Source organism: Amphiprion ocellaris, chromosome 9, assembly GCF_022539595.1.
Source record: "Amphiprion ocellaris isolate individual 3 ecotype Okinawa chromosome 9, ASM2253959v1, whole genome shotgun sequence".
NCBI lineage: Eukaryota > Metazoa > Chordata > Actinopteri > Pomacentridae > Amphiprion > Amphiprion ocellaris.
In genome coordinates, this window is record NC_072774.1 from 21,581,456 (window position 1) to 21,603,501 (window position 22,046).

The following is a 22,046-nucleotide window of genomic DNA, read 5'->3' on the forward strand; positions in this document are numbered from 1 at the left end:
GAAATCCTTGATGCCAAACTCTGTGCCTCTTTCCAGTCAGCTCCCATCTTTTGTTCTGTCTCACATCTTCATCTGACCTTGTCATACTACCTGCTCACTGCTCATAGTTTTTTCTCTATGTTCTTATCCATTCAACTCTGTGTTCACCTGTAGTCTCTCTAGCTGTTCCTCCAGGCTCTGCAGCCTCCTGTACACTTCCTCCAGCCTCTCCTGGGATAAAACCAGGGGAGCACTGATGCTCCTTTCTTCATCTCCTTTCGTCTCTTCACCTTCTTTTTTACATGTGTTGACATTTACCACTTCAGCCCCTCCGTCTCTGGTCGGATTTTCTTCTGTGGAAAGAGAGGCTCAATTTAGATGTGTTTGCGGTCAGATCTGTTTGTAGGCTGTATTAAATGTAAAAATGATTAGCAGCAGAAAATCCTTTGACAGTACAAAGTCACTGACAAATTAACGTTGATTGTATGAAATTAATACTTTGTTATGTGAAGGAATAAGAATTCATTTATTTTTCACTTTTACTTAATGGCAAAATAGGTCATGTAATTTTACTTTTGGAATGAACAAGAGGATAATCAATTCTGCCATGAAGAAGTAAATGAAAACTGTTGATAACAGCAAATTATTCATATTAATAATTCAGAAGTTGCAATACATGCAGGTGGTTTTCTGACATTACACAACATGGAATTATAGGAAAAATAAATTTTTTTACACTTGCTTCCAGTCTTTATGCTAAGCTAAGCGAACGGATTGAGGGCTCTAGTACCATATTTGGCTTATAAATATTAAATTGGCATTACAGCCCTCATCTATGTCTCTGAAAGAAATCAAACAGATGGTTTTTTTTTTTTTTTCAAATATCAAAATTATTACATTAAATAAAACACAAACCTGTTGACTGACAGCAATCCCTTTCTTGATCGGGCCTCTCTGATTGTTCCTCTTCATTTTCTTCATCAGGTTTTGAGTCGTCTGATAGACTGATGCTGCCTATTAACAGTCTTTTCAGTGACATGACTAAGATAGGAAACAGATCAAGTGGTTTCATTAGAAGGACAGGTAGGCGAGCTTCTATTAAAGTAGAAAAAGATGGAAAAAACACAGTTACATACAAATCATTAGTAGAGGTACAAGGAAGACCTATATTTACCGTCATCCAAAGCACGACTGGCCACCTTCTCCTGAATGCTGTTGGAGTGGCCTATCAAGTCAAAGCCTTTATCTGACAGGAAATCGATTAGCCTGTGCCGGGGATCCGTCGACTTCAAACCGTACTTGTCTCGATCTACAGACAGAGACCAGGCTTAACTTTGGTTCATACTATCAGAAATGTGCAATGTCGGCAAATTTGTTCTACTTATTAAGTGTTAAGCTAATAAAGCGCTGCGGTCTCACCAGCGCCGCTTTTCAAACTTCCATTCTCAGTCAGGCTCACAGGGGCATTTAGCCTGACGGAGAGAAAACGACAAAAGAAGTGTAAACTTTGGCAGGCAAGGAGCATATATATATATATATATATATATATATATATATATATATATATATATATATATATATATATATATATATATATATATATATATATATATATATATATATATATATGTGTGTGTAAATACACGCATATAAAACACACACGTGCATACAATGATACATACGTAGAGGGACTGAAGGGAGCTCCTCCACCTCCTGGAGGCAGTGGCAGCCTCATAGGTGCACCACTCTTTTTCAGATCATCTACTGCTAACTTTATCACCTCAGTCCAACTAAAAAATACACACACAAATATGGTTACAAATCATCCTTTGATTTAACTTCAAACACGATTATTCTGTACAATTGTCTTCAACACTCACGTTTTCATTTCTCCAACAGACTGAGCCACGAGTTCATAGATTTGAGCACCACTGTCCCAGGTAAATATCACGTAGAAAGCCTTTCGATCTGACAGAAATGGAAAAAACGGCAGTTGGAAGGCTGACTATTATTGATTTCACCATGGAAGTGACCTCTGCTTGTCTGTGAACCTACGGTACTGTTCTGAACAGCTAACCTGTGGCCACCTCACGGAGGAAAACTGAGTCCAGCTTAATAATGGGGCTCAGCATCTGCTTGCCCTCCTGCACAGCGATGGTACTTTTGCTCTGGCATTTGAGAACCATCTTGTCATCTTGCCTCTGTAGGAGCACTAGCAGGTCACCAAGCAACACACACTGCACCTCTGAGAGACAGGGAGAAGAAGGGGTGGGACAAGGTGATTGGACAGTCAGAGAAGAACTATTTTCATTCCAACAAAGAATAATTAAATCAATGTGTAGCTACTTCATTTCGATAGTTTTTAGATAGTCATATTTATCAGTGCATTTATTTTTTCACAAAATGAAATAATTTTCAGAAGCGGTAAAAGATGCATTGATAATAAAGCTCATAAAAGCTATGGTTTTTAGTTTTGAAATTAAACATATTTGTCTTTTTCTTGCATTGAATTTAGGTTTAGGAAACTGAGCTGAACTAAAACCAAAAGAGGTAGCTAAGGGGCCACTCTGTTCTCTGTGGTCAGCCAGCTGCAGCGCATCTGGGTTTCCTGTTATCTGTAATTCTGATGAACAAATTTAGAAAAGGGAAATGCAAAAAAAAAAAATCTATACCAATTTTGGCCGAAATAAACTCTCACTTAAAGTGTTTTTTACCTTTTGGTGAAGTGTGTTTAGCATTTACTGGACAAATAAATTGTTTAATTTAGATGTTGAAAAAAGTTCAGCAACATTTTTAAATCTCTGAGATTCCTGACCATGTTGGTGAAAAAGCAAGGCATCAAAAATGCATTTCATGTAACCACGAGTAAATACAGTATTTACCAATAGCCTTCTCTTTGGTGACTTTCCAGGTCAGTGGGCCTTCATAAAGCATCTTCTTCTGAGTCAAGTCAATGTTCTATTAAAGACAAATGGGTTAATAATAACAAAATCTTGTAAACAAAAATCTGTATGCAGTCTCTCATAAATTATATTGAAAGAAACTTACCTTGTATTCTGTATAAAGTTCGTTACTGGGTTTAAGACCTGATGTGTCCAATCTACGCTGGTAGTCCTTCACAGTCTGGGAACAGAAAGAGAAATTAGGGGGTCTATCTGACAGCCCAGCACTGAAGCAGCAGTAGCCTAACAAGCAGAAACTTTCAGAAGTCTTAAAATGAATTTACTTGACCCCAGTTGGTGCTGAATTAATACATAACAGTTTGTTGAGTGGTGGATTGTGTCTCTCTTACCAACAGGTTCTCCATTACTTTGACCTCCTCATTGACATGGTTGAGGATTTTTCTGCAGCACTCTGCACTCTGCTGGATGCTCTCCTTCTCTGTTGGGTTCTCTGTGGAGAGACCAAAAACAGAGGTGAGGAAAACACAGTTTTCACAGCAGAGCCCAAACAAAAGCCACAAATTACACACACACACACACACACACACACACACACACACACACACACACACACACACACACACCTACACACACACACACACACACACACACACACACACACACACACACACACACACACACAGAGTATCAATATATCGATATCAACCTAAGTACATGCATACTGACACATACAAACTAGAGAGCAACAAGCAGGCCTAGGACAGACACACACACACACACACACACACACACACACACACACACACACACACACACACACACACACACACACACACACACACACACACACACACACACACACACACACACACACACACACACACACACACACACACACACACACACACACACACACCTGTGTTCTTTGCAATATTCTCCAGCAGCAATGGATACTTGGTCAGTCTCTGCATCTCTATAGGAATAATGTCCTTGAGCTGCAGCCTGCGGCACTGGGGCTTACTCTCTGCCTCCTGGGATAAATGCACACAGAGTCAGAAAGAGACCACTTACGTGACTTCTTGCATGGTCTTGTCTCTGTGAGTGCATCCATGGATGTCTCTGTTAGGTTACTGAGGATTTATTTTTGGGCAGTCAGTCAGTTTTCTGTGTGTATGTGTGTTACCTGTATAAAGGAATTGAAGCGTGGGTCTTTCCTTTGTCTGCCCTTAATCTGATCCAGGGCCCATGACTGGTGACTGCAGAACCGGGCTGTCAGCTTCTGAAACCACTCACCCTCTGTACCACCGAACTAAAACAGACAGACAGACAGAAAACACTAAGCTCACACATGGTGTTGTGCTATCCAGGAGTAAATAAAATGAGAGGAATAAAGAGAAGTACAAACTGAAGAAGAGCTGAAAGGTGTAAACATCAAAGGTAGATGAGAAATATAACTGTGCTGATATTATAGTCAATATTTTCTTATAGACATCTTTCAGCATTTACTAAAACCGCAAAATCCTATTTTGAACAGATATAATTTCAGAAAAGATACATTATGGGGACTCACTCTGTTGAGCACTGTGGTGCTGATGGATTTAACTATGAAGTTGTCATCCAGCCGCAGCTTTTTCAGGTTCTCGTAGAAGTTATCTGAGATAAGAGCCAGAGACAAACACATAGTTGGCTTTGAGTGTCTTTCCTAAATGTCCTAGCAGGTTAATGAGCACTAGGCATGCTATGTCTAACATGAAACTATTGGTGTGAGCAACAAATTTAGACACAGACACACAAGACCAGCGATAATACAAATCCCAACAGCACTGAAAGAAGTTGGGTACTGTAAATATTGTGCATGCTGCGATTGAATTTAAACAGATACAAATTTTGGAATTGGACCACAGGTGGAAGGGAAGGAGCCAATTTAATGTGTCTGACTTTGGGAGGATAAAAACACTTCAGAAATCCTTCTTTGCAGCAGCACTCACAGTGCATTTCAATGATCTCATCGAGGCTGGGGAAGATGGCAGCCAGCTCAGTAGCGGCCAGGAGTTCTTGTCTCTCCAATGGTTTGGAGAAGACCATCTGAAGGACACTTAGCATTCTCACATGGGCATGCTCTGTAGCAATCAGCTCTGACAAGGGAGAAAGTAGGTACAGAATAAGTGATGCAAAAAATAGTCCATACAGGCTCATTTTAATGCACATTTGTTTTCTTCTTATCGTGTTATTGTCATCTTCTTTATCTGTCTTCTTCTCACCATTAATAACTTCCTGCCTTTTAGTCTCCTTTTTGCTGAGGCTGGACAAGGCTTCAGGAGAGGCCAGCTCTCTCCAGTTGGGCGGGTCCTGCTCAAACTCCAAGAGACGTGGCTCCATCTCCTCCAGCTGTGGTGAGGGACAGGTGGGGGAGTGGCCAGGTCCTTCAGGAACTAAAACTGTTCCATCAACACTAACAAATGAATGGAGTGCAAGAAGAAACAGTTTAGAATATGTATTACAAATTAAACCAAAAGTGAGGACCCACGACCCTACCAAGTGATGTGAGACACACTCTGGCAACACAAGTGAAGGTTGTTGGCTGTGGCACAACTCTAGCTATCAAAAAAACTGCTGGTCTTTCTAAATGTATACCAGGAATTTCAAGACATTAAATAATATAAGGAAGTTAAAAAGCTTGACAAATACCTCACAGATGAGCTACCAATGCATGTGTTGTTAATCTTGTAGCTTGCTAGTCTGGTATTTTTGAGTGTGTGTTAAGATGCTGTTTTGCAAAGTCATCTAGTCCACTAGCTATTGATAGTTTACCATCATAAACTGGTAGTGGTACCAAATCTTTCAATCACAATGTTAAGTGATTCAAGAATAAAACTTAAATTCACTTTTGATTATTGTATTAATGAGTTGACAATACAGAGAAATGCATTTTCTGACTGATGTTGATCTCTGTCAGCTTACTCAGGATACTTGAGTGTTTTCAAGACCTTCCCTTCTGAGTCCAGACGGTTAGGGCAAGTAAGCCCACCTTTAACCCTCTGATGCACAACATGGGTCAAAAGTGACCCATATTCAATTGAAAATGTGTATCTCTTGACCCATGTTGTGTATCAAAGGGTGAAGAACAGCCTAGCACTTAAACATACCACCAACCAATTGCTTATGGTACTGTTTAAGTGCGTCCTGATTATTTTGAGAGTCCTTCAGTGTAGCTGTTTTCTCTGTCAGTATTTGACATGCTGTCTGTCCCTGCTGTGCACCTCTCCAGCCAAAGAGGCATTAAGAGGGGCTTTGCCCATCTTACGGATGGAGTTGCTGGGGGGTGAGCAGGGCAGTTGGTGTTGTCGTGGTAGAAGGTGGCTGAAGGTCCACATCACTACGGGAGCGAGACTGTTTAGCCCGAGAAGAGCCACGGCGCCGATACGAGTGCCGGTCCACACGTGCACTCTCGCTGCGCCCCACTTTCCTACTGGGAAGGAGTGGAAGAGGATGAGGGAGATGAGTATGAGATAAGATAGGGACAGAATAAAGAGGGGAAACGATGGGTAGAAAAGAAAAAAAGCAGCAGAAAGAGCAAAGAGGAAAACAAAAATGTAGATGGAAGAGACAAAGGGAGGCATAAAAGTGAAAAGCAGAGATTCCAAAAGACAGTAAAGAGGAAATATCAATCATATGCAGAGAGCAAGGACAGAATTTGAGTAAATTTTGTGGTTACAAAGAATGATTGATGAGCTCAGTCAGAGGAGGGTTTACACAAAAAAATGATCCAAAATGGATAAAAGAAATCACATCATTAAAGACAGAGAAAATGAGTGACAAATATGCATGACATGTCATGCATATATTGACTAGATAATGAAACATAGAATATGTTTTCTACATTGTAGAAATGGCAGCACTTGAATGCCAATCTACAAATGTATGCTAACAAAGTAGCCATGCATTGCTTCTACACAGTGTATTATACTGCGCAAAAAAAATCAGTTAAACAACTTTGGCAGTCCCATTAACTTTCCTATTTCACACAACGAGCATACACATCAGCTAAATATAATCCAAGCTGATCTCAACAATCAAACTACTTCTAATTCCTTCACAGTCAGGATAAAAATACTTAACCATGTTTGTGTTATATATCTGCAAACAAGTACAAGGTTGAATGTGAGGTGTAGTTGCATGTGAGTGTTGTCTTCTGTGTTTGCGTTTGCGTGACATGTGATCAGTATAAGGCCTGAAGCATGTCCAAGACTCTGTCAAGGCGCTGACACCCACCTTGTCTTCCGTCTGTAAAAACACGGGACACCACATCGTTACACACTTGCTTATACACAACTATTGCAAGCTAAAGAAACCTCATAACATGCAAATGCACACCCCAACATAACAACCTACACAACTGTTCAAACCACTCTCCAAGTAGCATGCCAAATACGATGCCAAAGCCCCTGGCACAACATGTAACCGCACATACTGTGGAGACAAGCAGGACAGAGGATGGGTCCTGATCACGACAGACATAGACACCTTGGAAAGCACATGGCATGAGCAGCTAAAATGAGCTCAAAAAAAGAACAGAACTAAATGAATTGTTGAGTTTTGACTATTAAGTAAGTAGCACAATGTGAAGATTAGCTTCCTTGTCTGAACCCTAGCTGAAGACAAACTTGTCAATATTCATAACTTTTAGAATTTGAAACAAAATTCAGACAAAACATTACAATTTTAATGCTAAACCTGTCACATAAACACCTGCAGCTCATGATTGGTGCTTTAAAGTTGTAACTATTACTAACATCTCAGCTTAGAAGAGACACAGGTCTGTTGGCAAAATGTACCTGAATCCAAAAAAAAAAAAAAAAAAAGCACAAGATATTCAGAATTATACATTATCTGCCAATAAGCAAAAAAAATAAAAAATAAAAAATTCAAAAACTCGTTATAAACAAAAGGAGATGCACAGCAGGTCACACACAAAAACACAAAAGACAGAATGATATCAGAAAGACAGCATATATGCCATTGAGGAAGAAAAAGGAGAAAGGGTATGAGGGAGAGGAAATGAAAAGGGCTGGTGGGAAAATCTGGGTCCAAGTTCACCTGGTGAGGGTCCTTCCAAAACTGCAGGATCTGTTAGCTAGCGAGCAACGGGCAGCATGACAAAAGCTAGCACACAGCAGGGACAGACTGCTGGGGGAGTTTTACCACGCTCCCTCAGCCTGAGCAACTCAGAGAGCAATTCATTTCACTTCCCCATTTTATCCCTGGTTGTTGGTGTTTACACCTACCACACAGGCTAATTCTAATCTGATTATAACATCTAATCCTATATATGCTTAATATTCTCTTGGTGAGTCACTGCACTGCAGTCATAATCTCACTCCACTGATAATACTCTGTTTATTACCATCTCTGTCCTTCTCACCTGTCTTTCTCCACAGTCTCGTCTGTGGGTGTGTCACAAGGTGAGCTGGGCTCCCCAATGGTTAGCCCACCTGAAATCCCGACGGGGGAAACATCACCCCCGTCTGACAGTACTGGGGGCTCTAAACGATTGCTTGAAAGACCTAGAAAATTAGAAAACAACATATTAGTCATTTTTTCAGCCGAATAAAAGCTTTCATCTAATATTATTTTACAAGAGAAAAATATTAAAATCAGTTATAAGGCTGATATATAATAATATTTCAATGTCTGTATGCCCAAATACATACATACCATCAGCAATTATCAAATATTTATTATATCAGTTGAATATATATACCATATAGACCCCTGAATTGTGGACTTTTAAAATATGTTTAACGTTAAGCAATCAATAAACTGCTTTAAAAGAAACTGTCATTTCATTATTTAAAATGTAATTAAATTATGAATCTGAAAAAAGTGCATTTTCAGGCACTTTATTCCATTAATACCAAAGGCGACATGAAATGAAAGTATGCAGAGGGCAATGACTTGTAAAACAAGGTTAGGCCACCAAGCTGTCTCTTAAAATTTTATCTTTTGTTACTTTTAATTTCAGGATGTGTCGGCCAATCATATTCCATGTCACAATTCATCTATCCCCAGTCCTGCTTTAAAAGATTATAGCTTGCATTTTGTTGATAGATATAATAAAGACGTGGTTTCATTGATGGCAACGTTGCTCAGTCGGCCCACCACATTGATACAGACTGAAAAAACTACTGGATGAACTGCTCTGAAATTATGTACAAATATTCATGGTCTCTGAAGAATGAATCATACTTAAACTAATGAGCCCAAGAGGTTTGACCATAAGGGTTTAGATTTTAGTCTCAGTGAGAAATGTTAAGACTACCTACTGAATGGATTGCTATAAAAGCTGGTGCAGACATTCATGTGATAATTTTTAATGACTTTTGTGACTCCTGAATTCTCATCTTTACAATATTTAGCAACTGCTAGCATGAGCTAATGATCTAAGCTCTGATGATAAGTCTCAGCATGTTAGCTCTGTCACTGTGACCAAATTAGCAGCAGTGTTTACTTAAAGCACGTGTACCCACATAAGTGTCACATAGCTGTATGAGTGGCTGTAGATTTGTCTAACACATCAATTCCGAGACCCAAGTCAATGAGCAAGTTTACCATCAGTGTGTAAAGACTCTGGGCTATTGGTAGTGCTGATGTTGTTGCCCGAGCCATCACTAATCTCTAGTCCAGGCAGTGAGGCAGGGCTTCCACTGGAACCAGCCTTTCTGCTAGGGAGGGCAGGGACTGCAGGGTCGGTCAAGGAGCCTCTGCCAGGAGCAGGGCCTTTACGATCCAGAGCCACTTTCTCCTTTTCCGCTGAAGAGGGGAAAGAGAGTGGCAGTTATACAGGAGGTTAAGTATAAAAAACACCGATGCAGAAAAAACACAACCCAAAGCACCTCAGCCAGATAAAAAATAGGGACAAAGATTTAGTGAGACTGACAAACAGACAAGATGAGTACGGTGCAATCACAGCCTCTGTAGCAAACGAGAGGGTTAGTTTGGCACAGGGGAACATCCACAATCCTTCAAGTGAGATGAATATGTAATGTGTGAAGATTTCTGGTGATTACAAACTATACACTGCAACAAATTCTTCAAACAACCACCCTGAAACACTAAATCAACTAAACAATGCTCATCCCACATTGATTTGGTACATGCAGACATGCTTATGGGTTGATTAGTTGGGGATGTGACCATTCTACAGATTCACAGGGGTGGGTGGGTCGGATGGGGAAGGGATGGGATCTAAACAGCTAGTACCTTTAGCCTCCGTTTCAGGTTTGACCTCAGCTGTAACAGGAAAGAAGGGCAGGACAAAATGTTCTCATATTCAGACCATTTATGGATATTAATATGTGAAAATATCACAACTTCAAATATCAATTTCAAACATCATTATAATATATAAAATGTATGATGAGAGATTGTGAATACTTTATAAATCATTAAAAATGGTCAGAATTTGAATACAGATACAAAATCATTGTGTAAAAGGGCACATATTGATGTTTGCAAAGACACAAAAGCAGATACATACTGTTGCCTCCAATCCAGCTTGGGATGCCAGGAAACACCCCTCTGGGCTTGGGCTTTGTAGATTCATCCTTCTTATTCTGAAAAGATAGAAAACAGTTAGAGTAGCTAAGAAATGGAAAGGGTCAAATTAAAGTCATATATAAGGACGATAAAAATACAAACGCTACTACAAAAAGGTTTAATGAGGACTGTGTAGTGCATTTATTGGCCTGTTAAGGATAAGGATGTTTCCCTCTGCATAGATGATTGGTCTTTACCTTTACCAGTTTACTCCTGAAGAAGCCTCCTCTAGACTTCTTACTGTCAACTGCCCTGGTTTTAACTCCAAGGTGCTTCATGTAGAAGGCCACTGCAGTAAAGATGGATTGGCTATAGGAGAAGTTAGAGACATGTGTTAATTAAAAATATATAATAAAGATGTTCTGTTTGCTAGATTTAAACAAATTAAGCTTGTTTAATTGCCTGACAAAACTACAGCAAAATCAACTTTTCATTTTTTTTAATTAGATGCAAATGTCCTTCCTTTACTTCACATTAAAAGCTGCTATAAAGTATTTTTTAAAAATGATAGAGCTGTGTCTTTGCATAGTCTCTGGACTTATTGATGGTAATGCTGAGAGACTAACAAAAAATAGATAATGTAAATGAGACAAGAGCATGGGGATAAAAAAAAAGGATGGACAAATGCAGCAAGGGGTAAAGGGAGGTAGGGAGTTGAAATCATCCAGAGGAGGAGCATGAAGAGGAGGAGCTGACAAGAGTGAGGAGAGGGGGAAAAAAAGGGGACACAAAGATACAAAGGAGGAGTCGAGGACAAATAAAAAGAGTGGGGAAAGGGAGGAGACCCTGGGGCTGTGCACACAAAAGTCTCTCACATGACAAGATACCACACAGTTTTCCAAAGCATGCTGTCTAAATGCAACAGCAAAGGAATGCAATAAAAAATACACGAACTGCAGAGGGTTTACAATCTTGGGAGAAAATCCTACACGACTTCCATGAGTGGATGTAATCATTTCTTTCAGTCAAATTCACGTATGAAAGATTTAATTTTAAAAAACACAAAAAACAAGTCAAGATTTTAGAATGCATCGCAGTCAATTTAAAAACAAGTGCAGTGGCAGTTTTCCAAAAAATTTATCTATCTATAGGATATAATTTAATGTGCATTTGGTGCACTTGGATAATATGTAAAATCTTGTGGTTTGACCACACCCATGTAGAGAGAAAGCATGCACAGATGAAATCCACTACATGTGCACAAGCACCTCTACACAAGAAATATTTTAAACTTCATAAAAAGACATTAACTTACCATTTTTCATCGTCCGAGACAATCGTAGGTCTGAAAGAGAAGAAACAGGTGTCAGTCCACCACAGACGGGAGAAAGAGTGTTACTAATGGTGCAGCATCAAACTCACCTCTTTCTTTTAAGTAACATTTTTTCTTTCTCTTGTTCGACTGAGTATTAACTCTGTTTTGGGCCGGTGGAATCTAAAGTGATTACGCTTTTCTTGATCCAACTCAAAACTGACTATTTTGGTTTTGTGTTCAGAGCTAAAGCTATTGATCATATTCTAAAATGTCTAAAAAAAGGTGGAAAAAAAACTAAAAAAAACAAACAAAAAAAAGATGCATCAAAAACCTTTACGTCCTACTGCTATAACAATTTTAAAACTCAACTTGCACACTTCAAAATCTAGAAATAAGTCAAACTACTGTCTCCAGATGTCTAAAACAATCTGCTCCGGTTTGTCTGTCCACTGTCTGCAACGGGAATCCCAAGTCAAATGCTCCAGCACGGCGGAAATATCTATTTAACCATGTTTTTGTCTGATGCAACATGCAGGCAAGACTGTGGAAATTGGATACTCAGATGAACATAAAGGATGGGAGGGGTTTCCCTGGGATTTCCCTGCATAATCCAATGAAATGGTCCGGTTGCCCTGTTTTGATCACAGAGACCAATGAGAAACAGAGGGGGCAAGGTCGCTGTGTTGTGGTTAAGTGAGAAGGGAAATGTGTGTGTGTTGAGGGGTGACCGAGTGCAAGAGTGCGAGACATTGTGAGAGTACGAGGAATAGAGAGATAATTGTCAGGAGAAATGAATGGAGTGAAGCTGAATGAATCGTTTGTGCAATGGAAATAGAGATCCAACTGTGTGATAGTAACTGAGTGTGTCAAAAGCTGAATTATCATGTCTTTGATACAGCCTGCTTTGCAGGCTTTTTGTGTCTTTTCCACTGACATTGTGGCTCTATCAACAGGATGAGTGCTGCTTGTGCACAGTGCATCTTCTTTCATTTCTGCTGTACATTTTTTTTTTTTTACCTCTCCTGACAAGATGAAGTTAGACAGTATTCTGCCCTCTCCCTGGCCTCCTCTCCCTCTCTGTCTGACTCGCTTCTTGTACAGGATAACACATTGTAGCTGGCCACGGGGTCAAGGATAGATTAACTTTCCCCTAGATCTCATGCTTTCTTTATTTAACCATGTCCAGGGTAGTAGCTATCCAGCATCGATAACCCTCTGGCCCTTTCTCTCCCCTTTTCTTTTCCGCTGTATTACCCCCCCGCCCTGCAGTTGGCAAAATGCCAGTGGATAGCCTTCCTGCCAGCGTGGCACAGCAGACTCCATCTTTTCCTCTCTGCCTCCTCGTTTTCTTCTTGCTATGTTGTGTTCTGTTTCAATCATGACTTTCTCTGCAGCGCTCCAGTCCAGTGAGCTTCTGTATTGCTTTACTTTGTCTTGAACAGGACATCTGCACAGCTGATGTTGGCAGTATTGTTTTAAAGAAAGTGTTGCGACAACATAAGTGGAAACGCATCCACAAAAATCTACTTTGCCACCTTAGTTAACAGACGAGTCATGTTCTTCATGGGTAAAGCAGCAAGTAACAGAGAGGAGATTCAAATAACTTTGCCACTGTTCAATAGCTGTTTAAGCATTTTCTTTTAGTAATACCTTAACAACTCTGTAAAAGTGTGAAAATTGCACATTGAGATTGCAGAATTTTAAGTCTGGTCACCATTTCTCATACAAAAACACTCTTTGGGAGTCATTCTTGGCATTCTCTTCCTTACATGTTTAGTGTATGAATATATGCTTGTACAACTTTCAGTTTTTACATTAATGAATTATTATAGGTCAGTCAGTCATTCCTATTTTTTTATTCACCATTCTACAAAGACTTTCATGGCTACACGAGTGTTTACATGTGCATGTCTAAGCAGAAAAGAATCTGACTTTCACCTTGGGAAAGCTGAATGCCCAAAATAATTCCACACAAGCACAAGATAAACACTCACTGTGTCTCAGACATCTTCTCCAGCAGGTTCTCAGCCACAGACTTTTCCTTCATTTCCATTGGGACGCGGTCGGTGGGATAGTGACTCTCCACATCAATTAGTTCAGCTTCATTGGGCGTCATACCCATCCTTCTCTTCTGCCTGGACAAGACAAAACAGGAGGAGACAGGAGATTGGCAAGTTCATCAAAAATACTGCTGAAGAGCAACCCTGTAAATCTAAGTAATAACTGATTTGACATGATACTCTTCCTGGATGTCGATATGTTTACTGTCTTCCGAGGTGGATACTACAGATGTGTTGTTGTTGCTAAAATAATACTTTCTAGTGTGCTGGGAAGTCTGCATTTCATACATGCACAGTAGGTTGGCATCTACATACACGGCATCTGAACACTAATGCTCAACATGTACACTGGCGCCCTTGCACGGCCATGTAGACGCTCTGCAAGGACAGTAGTCAAGTAAACACAAATTTTAGGCTGGAGGGGTCTCTGTGGACTCTTACATTCTTGGATAGGATGCAAAAAATACATCCTGTAACTCCAGCATATCTCTAGCTCTAGTGTGATTTTACTTGCATCTAAGATCAGTGTGTTTCCACTGCATCTAAATCTGATGCAGCACTTCTAATAGTTTTTTTGTTCAGGTTAAAGAACAGACCTACGTATAGAGATCTCAAGGATGAAGTACTATTGAAAAATAAAATGGGAAACAGAGAGCTCAAGATGACCTTTTCAGCTGTCTGTGCCAATGCTATTCACAATAATAAAAAGTCCTTCCAGGAAATCTATAATACAATGAAATATAAATGTATAATGGCTCTAATAATAAATAATATAACATAATTATACATAATACAATATATGTTACATATTTTATATGGGAGAGAAAGTAAGGTCTTGAGTAAGTCACTGTGTGCAACATGGAGGGTAGTTACATTTAAGATAAGATAATCCTTTATTATTCCCCACGTCAGGGGAAATTCCCCGTGTTACAGCAGCAAAAAGCTTTCATATGTACAGTAAAGATAATAATTATAATAACAATAATATATACAATATACACAAGAACGAAGGATGAAAAAGGATGAAAAAGGATGAAAAATGGTCTAAATCTACATTTGTGCAATTTTTGCACATAACGAAGATATTATTTGAGGAGTTGCTGGTTCTTGCTGTGGTTCATGTTAGGGTTACAGAACACTTGTCATGTCATGTGTCACCTTCGTGTATCAACATTCATTACTGGCTTCCTTTCGGATTAATTACAATTTAAAAGCACATTTCACATCTCTTTCTTTAAAGCTTTTGTTAGTCACGCTGAATACAAGCAAAGGAAATCAATCTAAAGATGAATTATTTTGCTAAATGGTTTGAAGTAATGATAACTTATGAGGCGTTGCAATTACTGACTCAATCCATGCAAAAGAATTGGTATGATCATTTAACTGACCAAGTTTCAAGAAAACTAATTGCATTTTTTACTGATATTCTGGCATTTTAATTTCTTCTCAACCATAATGGAAAACTAAAAAGGTGACTTTGGTACTTCATACTGATTAAAGGTGACTTAATTGTTGGTAAACTGACTGGCTGATTTCACTGAACATATTTAAAACCTCCAAAACAAACACAAGAAGGAGTTTGTCTTTTAGTAGTGATGAGAAACATTAAACAACCTCTCCACATTTCTAGAATGTACATTTTGGTTATTGTACATTCTATAAAACAGAGTACACTTTACTATACTGTATATAAAGCAATCACAGTTTGAAGTATAAGGTCTTCAACACATCAAGTCATTAGTCCTTTTAATTGCAAAGGTCAATGTTGTGATAATGCTGTGGCATATTTATTGTGGATTTACACATTAAATACTTGTGGTTTAATAAAGATTGCCCTATACTGTGTGAGTAGAGTTGAGAATGGATTAATCTCACCTGAAATCCTCCAACTGTTTTGCCACTTCAACAGTCTGCAGGTTCTGAACCTCCTGAGCAAAACGCCTTTGGGTCTCTTCTGAGAACAGATCTGGACGGGTCCGGTCTTGGAGAAGGGAAAAAAGAAGAGTGAGTGAAAAGTCCAAAAATAGAGAGTAACACACCGACCAGGACTGAGGTTTGTATAGAAGGCAAAGAACAGATAATCATTTATAATCCAAACACGTGTGGAAAATAACTTACCCAATTCATATGATATTGAAGGTGGTATTGTCACTCTGAGAATCTGCAATGTAAAGCAAAGGACAAAATATATACAATGAGAGAAATAAAAATATTATATAGATCATATGCGAGATATTTGAGTGGCCCTGAGAAAAAAAACGTATGCTGCAATAGCTACTTATCACCACAAGGGGTCATTTTAACACTAGAAATTAAAAGAAGAAAAACCCCCAAAAAGAAACATATTCCAAATGGGAGTTATAAGGTCTGCTCCGACATGAAAACGACCACAGGGGTCAATGTTACGTCAATAAGTTCACCATAGAGCTGAGATTAAAAAAAGAAAAGGAAAAAAAGACAGACTGAGAGAAGATGACTGCCTACTAAAGAGCTTTCTCATGATCCTGACAGGAAGCTGTGGGATGGGACGGACGGACGGATGGACAAACAGACAGAGCTACATGAAGCAGATGAGTTGATAGACATGTACAGTGCATGAGCTCTGAGGAGGAAATGTAACAGTGAGGTGACAAGGGCCAGGTGTGTGGGGAGAAGTGATGGAAATAGACAGGCAGATACTGAGCTGCTGCACAGACAAAGCAAACACAACCATGCACTTGCAAACAAACCATGTGCACACAATACAATCTTCTCTCATGAGTCCAGCTGATAGACTACAGCTGAGCAGTAAAAAAATAAATAAATAAAATGAATTGAAGTCAAATGCATCACATCTGCATCAGCTAAAGTAATCACAACAATGTAACAGATCTAAACAGTGCAGCGGAGGCCTTGATAGAGCCAAATAGTTGTACCCAGCAAGAAAAGGAACTGTTCTCTTTCTTCTTCAAATACGACACAGGCGTTAAGACAAAACACAGAGCGGATAGAACCTTAGTTAATCCATTTAAGAAAACTGAATCATATTTCTAAGTTCACTAGAGTAGATAAAGTGCATAACGATGTTTACCCTTTTTCAGTTTGTAACAATTAGGTAGCTTTCCAACTGTATCTTCTTGTATTTCATACACTGAAATATAGGATCATTTGTTACTTACTGCACCCTTGTCCAAAAAGGTATTGTAGAACTCCACAAACTGTTTCTTGGTCTCTTTGGCACTGAGGCTCCTGAAGAGGTCAGCATGGAGGTAACACAGCTGAGAGAGAAAAGGAAGACAGAATATCAGTGGATTTCAGCAGCTTTCAGAGTGACATTGTGATGCGTTGCAAAGTTTCCATTCCATTTTTTTGCACACAGTTGACTGACTATTACTAATTAACTATCATTACTACTAAAAGTAACACAATCATATCATATACTGGCATGCCATACATTGTAAAAAGTTTATTTTACTTTCAATTACCCTTAGAAGTCAGTCCTCAAACCACAGAGACGAATTAAATATTTCAAACTTAATGGCAATATCTTATACAATAGCCACTGTCAAAAAATAAATACATAAAAAAAACACACTGTAATAATTGATTACCATGCAGAGAATCTGACACACACCAAACCAAAAGCAGCTACTGATTCAAACCACAGATGCAGATTTATAAACACCATGCACGATAATACGTGCTATTGTAAACATGCTACACTATTGATGCTGTGAAAAATCAGAGGAAAAGCAGGGAGTGTGACAAAGAGAGGGCGTTGTGGCTGTAACAGTACCTGGGTGGGTCACAGTGTCTGCATGCAGAATAAAGGGGACATGACAGGCATGCTTTAGGACACCACTGTCACACACATAGCCATACCCACACACAAATGGGTAGAAGCCTCCAAGCATGCTGTCTTGTCTAAAAACACTTTGATTCCACACTACGTCATACTGAATACTATACATGTTGTATCATGTGTTTCACACAATTTAAGGTAGCCTAAGTTGTCTTGTGATGTTATTGCAGTTTGGATTTTATGATTAAATCATACATACCAGGTGCAATACTGACTCTTTATATGTAAAGTGACTTATCATTTGTGTTAAATTTGTAAATTGTCTGTTAATAAGCATTTGTTTTGAGGACCCTGTGATAATTTCAATATCATAAAGCTAGTTGGTTCCAGGCTTTTTCTTTATGCCATTTCTTTAGAACCTGTCTGACTGGTCATTTTGCCAACTCGAATGAACTCTGTCGACAAGTGGAACTGCCATTTCCTTACATCTAAGTTTGTGAAAAAATATTATCACAGCCCATATTGATGGTGGCAAGAAAATAAGGACACAGAAGATAACAACAATAAGGGGAATGTTTCTTCTAGGGTAACAAAATTTACTTTTCATGCCAAAATTGGACAAATAGTCTGCCACACTCAAACAATCAAGATTTCCATCCTCTATTAATCAAGATAATAATCAACAGATTATTAATTAACTGAGTGAAAATATCTGTATCTCTTCATTTCCTGTCTGCATTTGTACTAACACTGTAAGATACAGGCAAAATAAATGTTTTCTTTTAAAATAAAGGAAAAAAATGACATACACAATATGGCTAGAGCCTATAATTATCATTGTCAAGAAAAAAAAGATTTTGCAACAATCTTTTGTGGTATGAAAGAAGCAACCGACAGAAAATAAACACGCCTGCAGTGTTTGGTATTTCTATATGAGGAGCATTGCTATCAAAATTGTCACTGATTTATGTCTTGTAAACTATCTAACTGAACAACACTCAACCTAAACCAATGTAGGTGAGGAGTTGTTTCGGCAATGGCATCCAAATAAACACGAAACAACTCTGTATCTACACAGACAACAGTTGAGAGCAATCCAGAAGCCGAAAATGGCCATTTAGCTCACACTTACATGAGCAAGTAAGATGCAAGCCTTTACAGAGCCTGTTAAGATATCTGTATTGATTAAAACAGATGCACATCTCTTCTGTCAGACATGTATGAGATGGATGAGTGAAATACAGTGCTGAAACACATCCTGTACAAAAGAGAATGTAGCATTATGAGCACTGTAATTCTTACCAAGGGAGCAGGGTCAAACTGCAGAATGACATGTTGCATGAAGACCAGCAGGTGGGTCGGCCGCTCCTTCAACACCTCTATGCTGTTGAAGTGCGGGGACTGGTCATCCATCACCTGAGTCAGATAAAGAATAAACAGAGACAAGAATAAAAGGAGAAAGAATCAAGGACAATGACAAAACAAAATTAAGCTGAGAGGCAGTGATGGCTTTCGATTCAGCGGTCATACGCCGCTCTTTTGTTCACTCACATCATTCAGATCATTCTCAAAATCTTCATCCTCGGCCCCGATGATGCTCATAGCTGGGTTAGAGCAGTGAGCACCAAACGCACCCTGCTGTGGAGAGAGAGGGGAAAATAACAAGACAATTAGCAACCATTATGTGCTATACTTTGAACTGGTAGGCCATCTCTTTGACGTCCTGATCCCCCACTGAGCAGAGCCAGACATAAAGCCAGATTAGAGTTTGGACACAGTGAACTTTCCCAGTGTAAAATAACATCACGCAGAAAGATGGGAAATGTCCCCGTTTCCAATCCAGTCTCCTGGAGAGACGGGCCTGATGTGTCATAATGCTTGTGGTCCTTGAATAACAAAAAGCTTTATGTTAAGTAGCATCGCATTCCTAATAAATAAAGCAAGTCAAAGACATGTAAGCGATTCTTTTATTGTCTTTTTTGCAGAGAGAACTAACGATGTGTAGAATGACAATTCAATTCAAGCAGTGCATTTAAAAAATAAATCACAAGTCTACTGGGAAATTAGAATTAGATAATGAGTCATAATAAACAAATGATGAAGCAAAGGTTAAAAGTTTAGTTTTGAGGATTTCAACAAGATGGGGGTGTTCTATGAAATACTAAATTCCTCTTCCCCTAGGCGACACTAAAACATTTAGGTTAGATGCTGAACTCAAGGGAATAATTCAGTGTTAAACTTGCATCGCAAAATAGCATTTTCAATTTGACCCGTCTCTGAAGTTTGGCCATATTTTGCCTCTGGGACTGTTTTTCGAGACGTGTATTGGGTTCAGTAAAACACTCAGCAACAGGCTCTCCTAAATACCATGACATAAAACGCTCCAAGTCTAAAAATGCAACTAATCCGAAATTAAAGGTTTATGCCAACTCTTGCCTTAGAAATCCGTGTTTGGGGAAAAAATGCATCAGAGCGGGTGATGAATTTACCCCCACCCCATACAACCCACACCATTTCCTCTTCCCCAAAACACACAAACAAGACATAGTCCTTGTATCCAGTCCACTAAAGGCCACAGACCCAGAGCCGCCACCAGGGAACACCCAAATGCACACACAAACACACATCAAAAAGCTACAATGTACGCTACTAGGTGAGCACAGGGAACAGAGTTTATGTAGAGCTGAAGAGGTGCAAGTCTGAATCCAAGTAATGACAGACAAATGTATAACTAAAACTGTAGAAGAAACCTTTGGAAAGAAGATTTCATCAAACACGTCAGTATTGTAAAGATTTTGATAAATTCTAGTGCATCTATATTATTCAGGTTTCATATTAATTTTGTAAATTAGTCCTTGAGATCATCGTTTACTGCAGGGTTGGGTAAATGATGATGATGATAAAAAGCTTCACATAACTTGAGATCCTCAGGCTGCAGTCTCTCACTACACCTATGCCAGAGTCAAGACTATAAACAACCAGTGAGTCTTTTCTGTCCAGTTTCAGGATACAGAGCGATAGAGGGAAACTGGGAGACAAACAGAGAGTGAGAGAATGTGTTCATTCATGGCCATATCCAGTAGGCTGCGAGTTGAGAAAGGCCAGTGTTGGAGCAACATGCGTAGGAGGGGTTAGCTAAACAGAGACACAGGCCAGTCAGGGCCATGGACACACATCTGCATGGACATACACAAACACAATCAAACACACAGAGTCACACCTCCTCTTTTATACACGCACAAACCCAGCCACCGACACCTTATCAAAATGAATCCACCGCAGCCACTTTACCAAGACAATGACCAAGTTGTTATGTCACCATGGCAGTAACAGCTATAACTGAACAATGCTGCCAAAACCAATTTCCTGGTGGAAAGATAAAATGCTCTCATTCTTACAGCGCAACTGAAAACTTCAAGCATTTTCCTACACATTTTAAAGTTTAAATGATAGGTGCATTGTTTTAACTGGGAAAAGCACAGAAATCGTGCGTAATGTCGGTCACTTGTATTCACTTCTAGTTTCAACACTCTGTAGATGTTCATAATGAAAGATTAGATTTATTTGGGTATGTAGTCACACCTATTTTGTAAATGAATGACTTTAGAATCTATACAGCTAAGTGCACCTTCTACTCTAAGACCATTAATTCAGACAAAAACTTTTATTGCTCTAAATCTTTACTCTCTACTGATAATTCTGCATGTACTATTTGCTCCATTTTATTTCAGGTTCATCCTTTTGTCACCTGCCGGACTTGATCCACAGGAAGAGTCCACTGTTTGAAATATCATTGCATGGCTGCAAATAATAATTATTTTCTTCAGCAATTGCTCTGCAGTTATTTTCCTTACGAACTCATTAATTGTTTGGTCTATAAAACATGTAAAAAAAAAAAAAAACACCTCAACAGTGTCATTCACAATAATCTAAGTGCAAGATGATGTTGTTACATGCTTTGTTATATCTGGCCAGCATTCTCAATTTTCCATTTAAGATAATGCAATAAAAAAGGGCAACAAATTCTCCAAGTTTGGAACCTGAAATTTTATCTGGAAATTGCTGCGAATAAATAATGTTTAATCAATGAATCAATTGGCAATTGTAGTTTCTAACATGAGGACAGTGACAGTGAATGATTTCTGCATTCTTCCCAGCTAACTGCTACATTTTGATTGTGATGGAAAAGCAGAACAAGTCCTTTTAAACCTTATGGAAAGCTGACTGCTGCCACAATACAGCACTTCTCAGCATTTCAGTCCCCTCATTACAGCTATTGCTGTAGCCAATCCTTTGTTTTTGTTATGTCTTGGTTGATTTCAAAGTAACTGTAATACATGATCATTCTGAGAGAGATAAATTGGTGTAGGCAGGGGAAGGCTAACTGGGGTTTCTCAGAGGGAAGTAGCGAAGGTCATTTCCACTCCGGATTTAAAGAGCACGTGGTTACAGAAGGGCAGGACTGGGAGCCT

At 39.1% G+C, this 22,046-nt stretch overlaps 1 protein-coding gene across 10 annotated transcripts in view; it reads right to left on the reverse strand.

Moving 5' to 3' along the window:
* Positions 1–22,046, reverse strand: part of arhgef1b (Rho guanine nucleotide exchange factor (GEF) 1b) — a 42,708-nt gene that overhangs the window by 4,312 nt on the left and 16,350 nt on the right. For 2 of the 10 annotated variants that reach the window (XM_035945154.2, XM_023263652.3), the window contains 29 exons: positions 19,126–19,212; positions 18,877–18,990; positions 16,952–17,050; positions 15,912–15,954; positions 15,669–15,774; positions 13,728–13,868; positions 11,734–11,763; positions 10,676–10,787; positions 10,420–10,495; positions 10,143–10,172; positions 9,492–9,692; positions 8,305–8,446; positions 7,155–7,166; positions 6,187–6,351; positions 5,144–5,334; positions 4,871–5,017; positions 4,453–4,535; positions 4,066–4,191; positions 3,799–3,913; positions 3,272–3,372; positions 3,028–3,102; positions 2,862–2,937; positions 2,057–2,224; positions 1,860–1,947; positions 1,662–1,769; positions 1,399–1,451; positions 1,154–1,288; positions 895–1,020; positions 148–332 (listed from right to left, as the gene is read on the reverse strand). In XM_035945154.2, the coding sequence (XP_035801047.2) occupies positions 148–332; positions 895–1,020; positions 1,154–1,288; positions 1,399–1,451; positions 1,662–1,769; positions 1,860–1,947; positions 2,057–2,224; positions 2,862–2,937; positions 3,028–3,102; positions 3,272–3,372; positions 3,799–3,913; positions 4,066–4,191; positions 4,453–4,535; positions 4,871–5,017; positions 5,144–5,334; positions 6,187–6,351; positions 7,155–7,166; positions 8,305–8,446; positions 9,492–9,692; positions 10,143–10,172; positions 10,420–10,495; positions 10,676–10,787; positions 11,734–11,763; positions 13,728–13,868; positions 15,669–15,774; positions 15,912–15,954; positions 16,952–17,050; positions 18,877–18,990; positions 19,126–19,212 (3,135 nt within the window). Of the gene's footprint in view, positions 1–147; positions 333–894; positions 1,021–1,153; positions 1,289–1,398; positions 1,452–1,661; positions 1,770–1,859; positions 1,948–2,056; positions 2,225–2,861; positions 2,938–3,027; positions 3,103–3,271; positions 3,373–3,798; positions 3,914–4,065; positions 4,192–4,452; positions 4,536–4,870; positions 5,018–5,143; positions 5,335–6,186; positions 6,352–7,154; positions 7,167–8,304; positions 8,447–9,491; positions 9,693–10,142; positions 10,173–10,419; positions 10,496–10,675; positions 10,788–11,733; positions 11,764–11,840; positions 12,222–13,727; positions 13,869–15,668; positions 15,775–15,911; positions 15,955–16,951; positions 17,051–18,876; positions 18,991–19,125; positions 19,213–22,046 lie in introns of those variants that run through there. The other 8 variants (XM_035945159.2, XM_055013638.1, XM_035945155.2 and 5 more) reach the window with 7 other exon arrangements.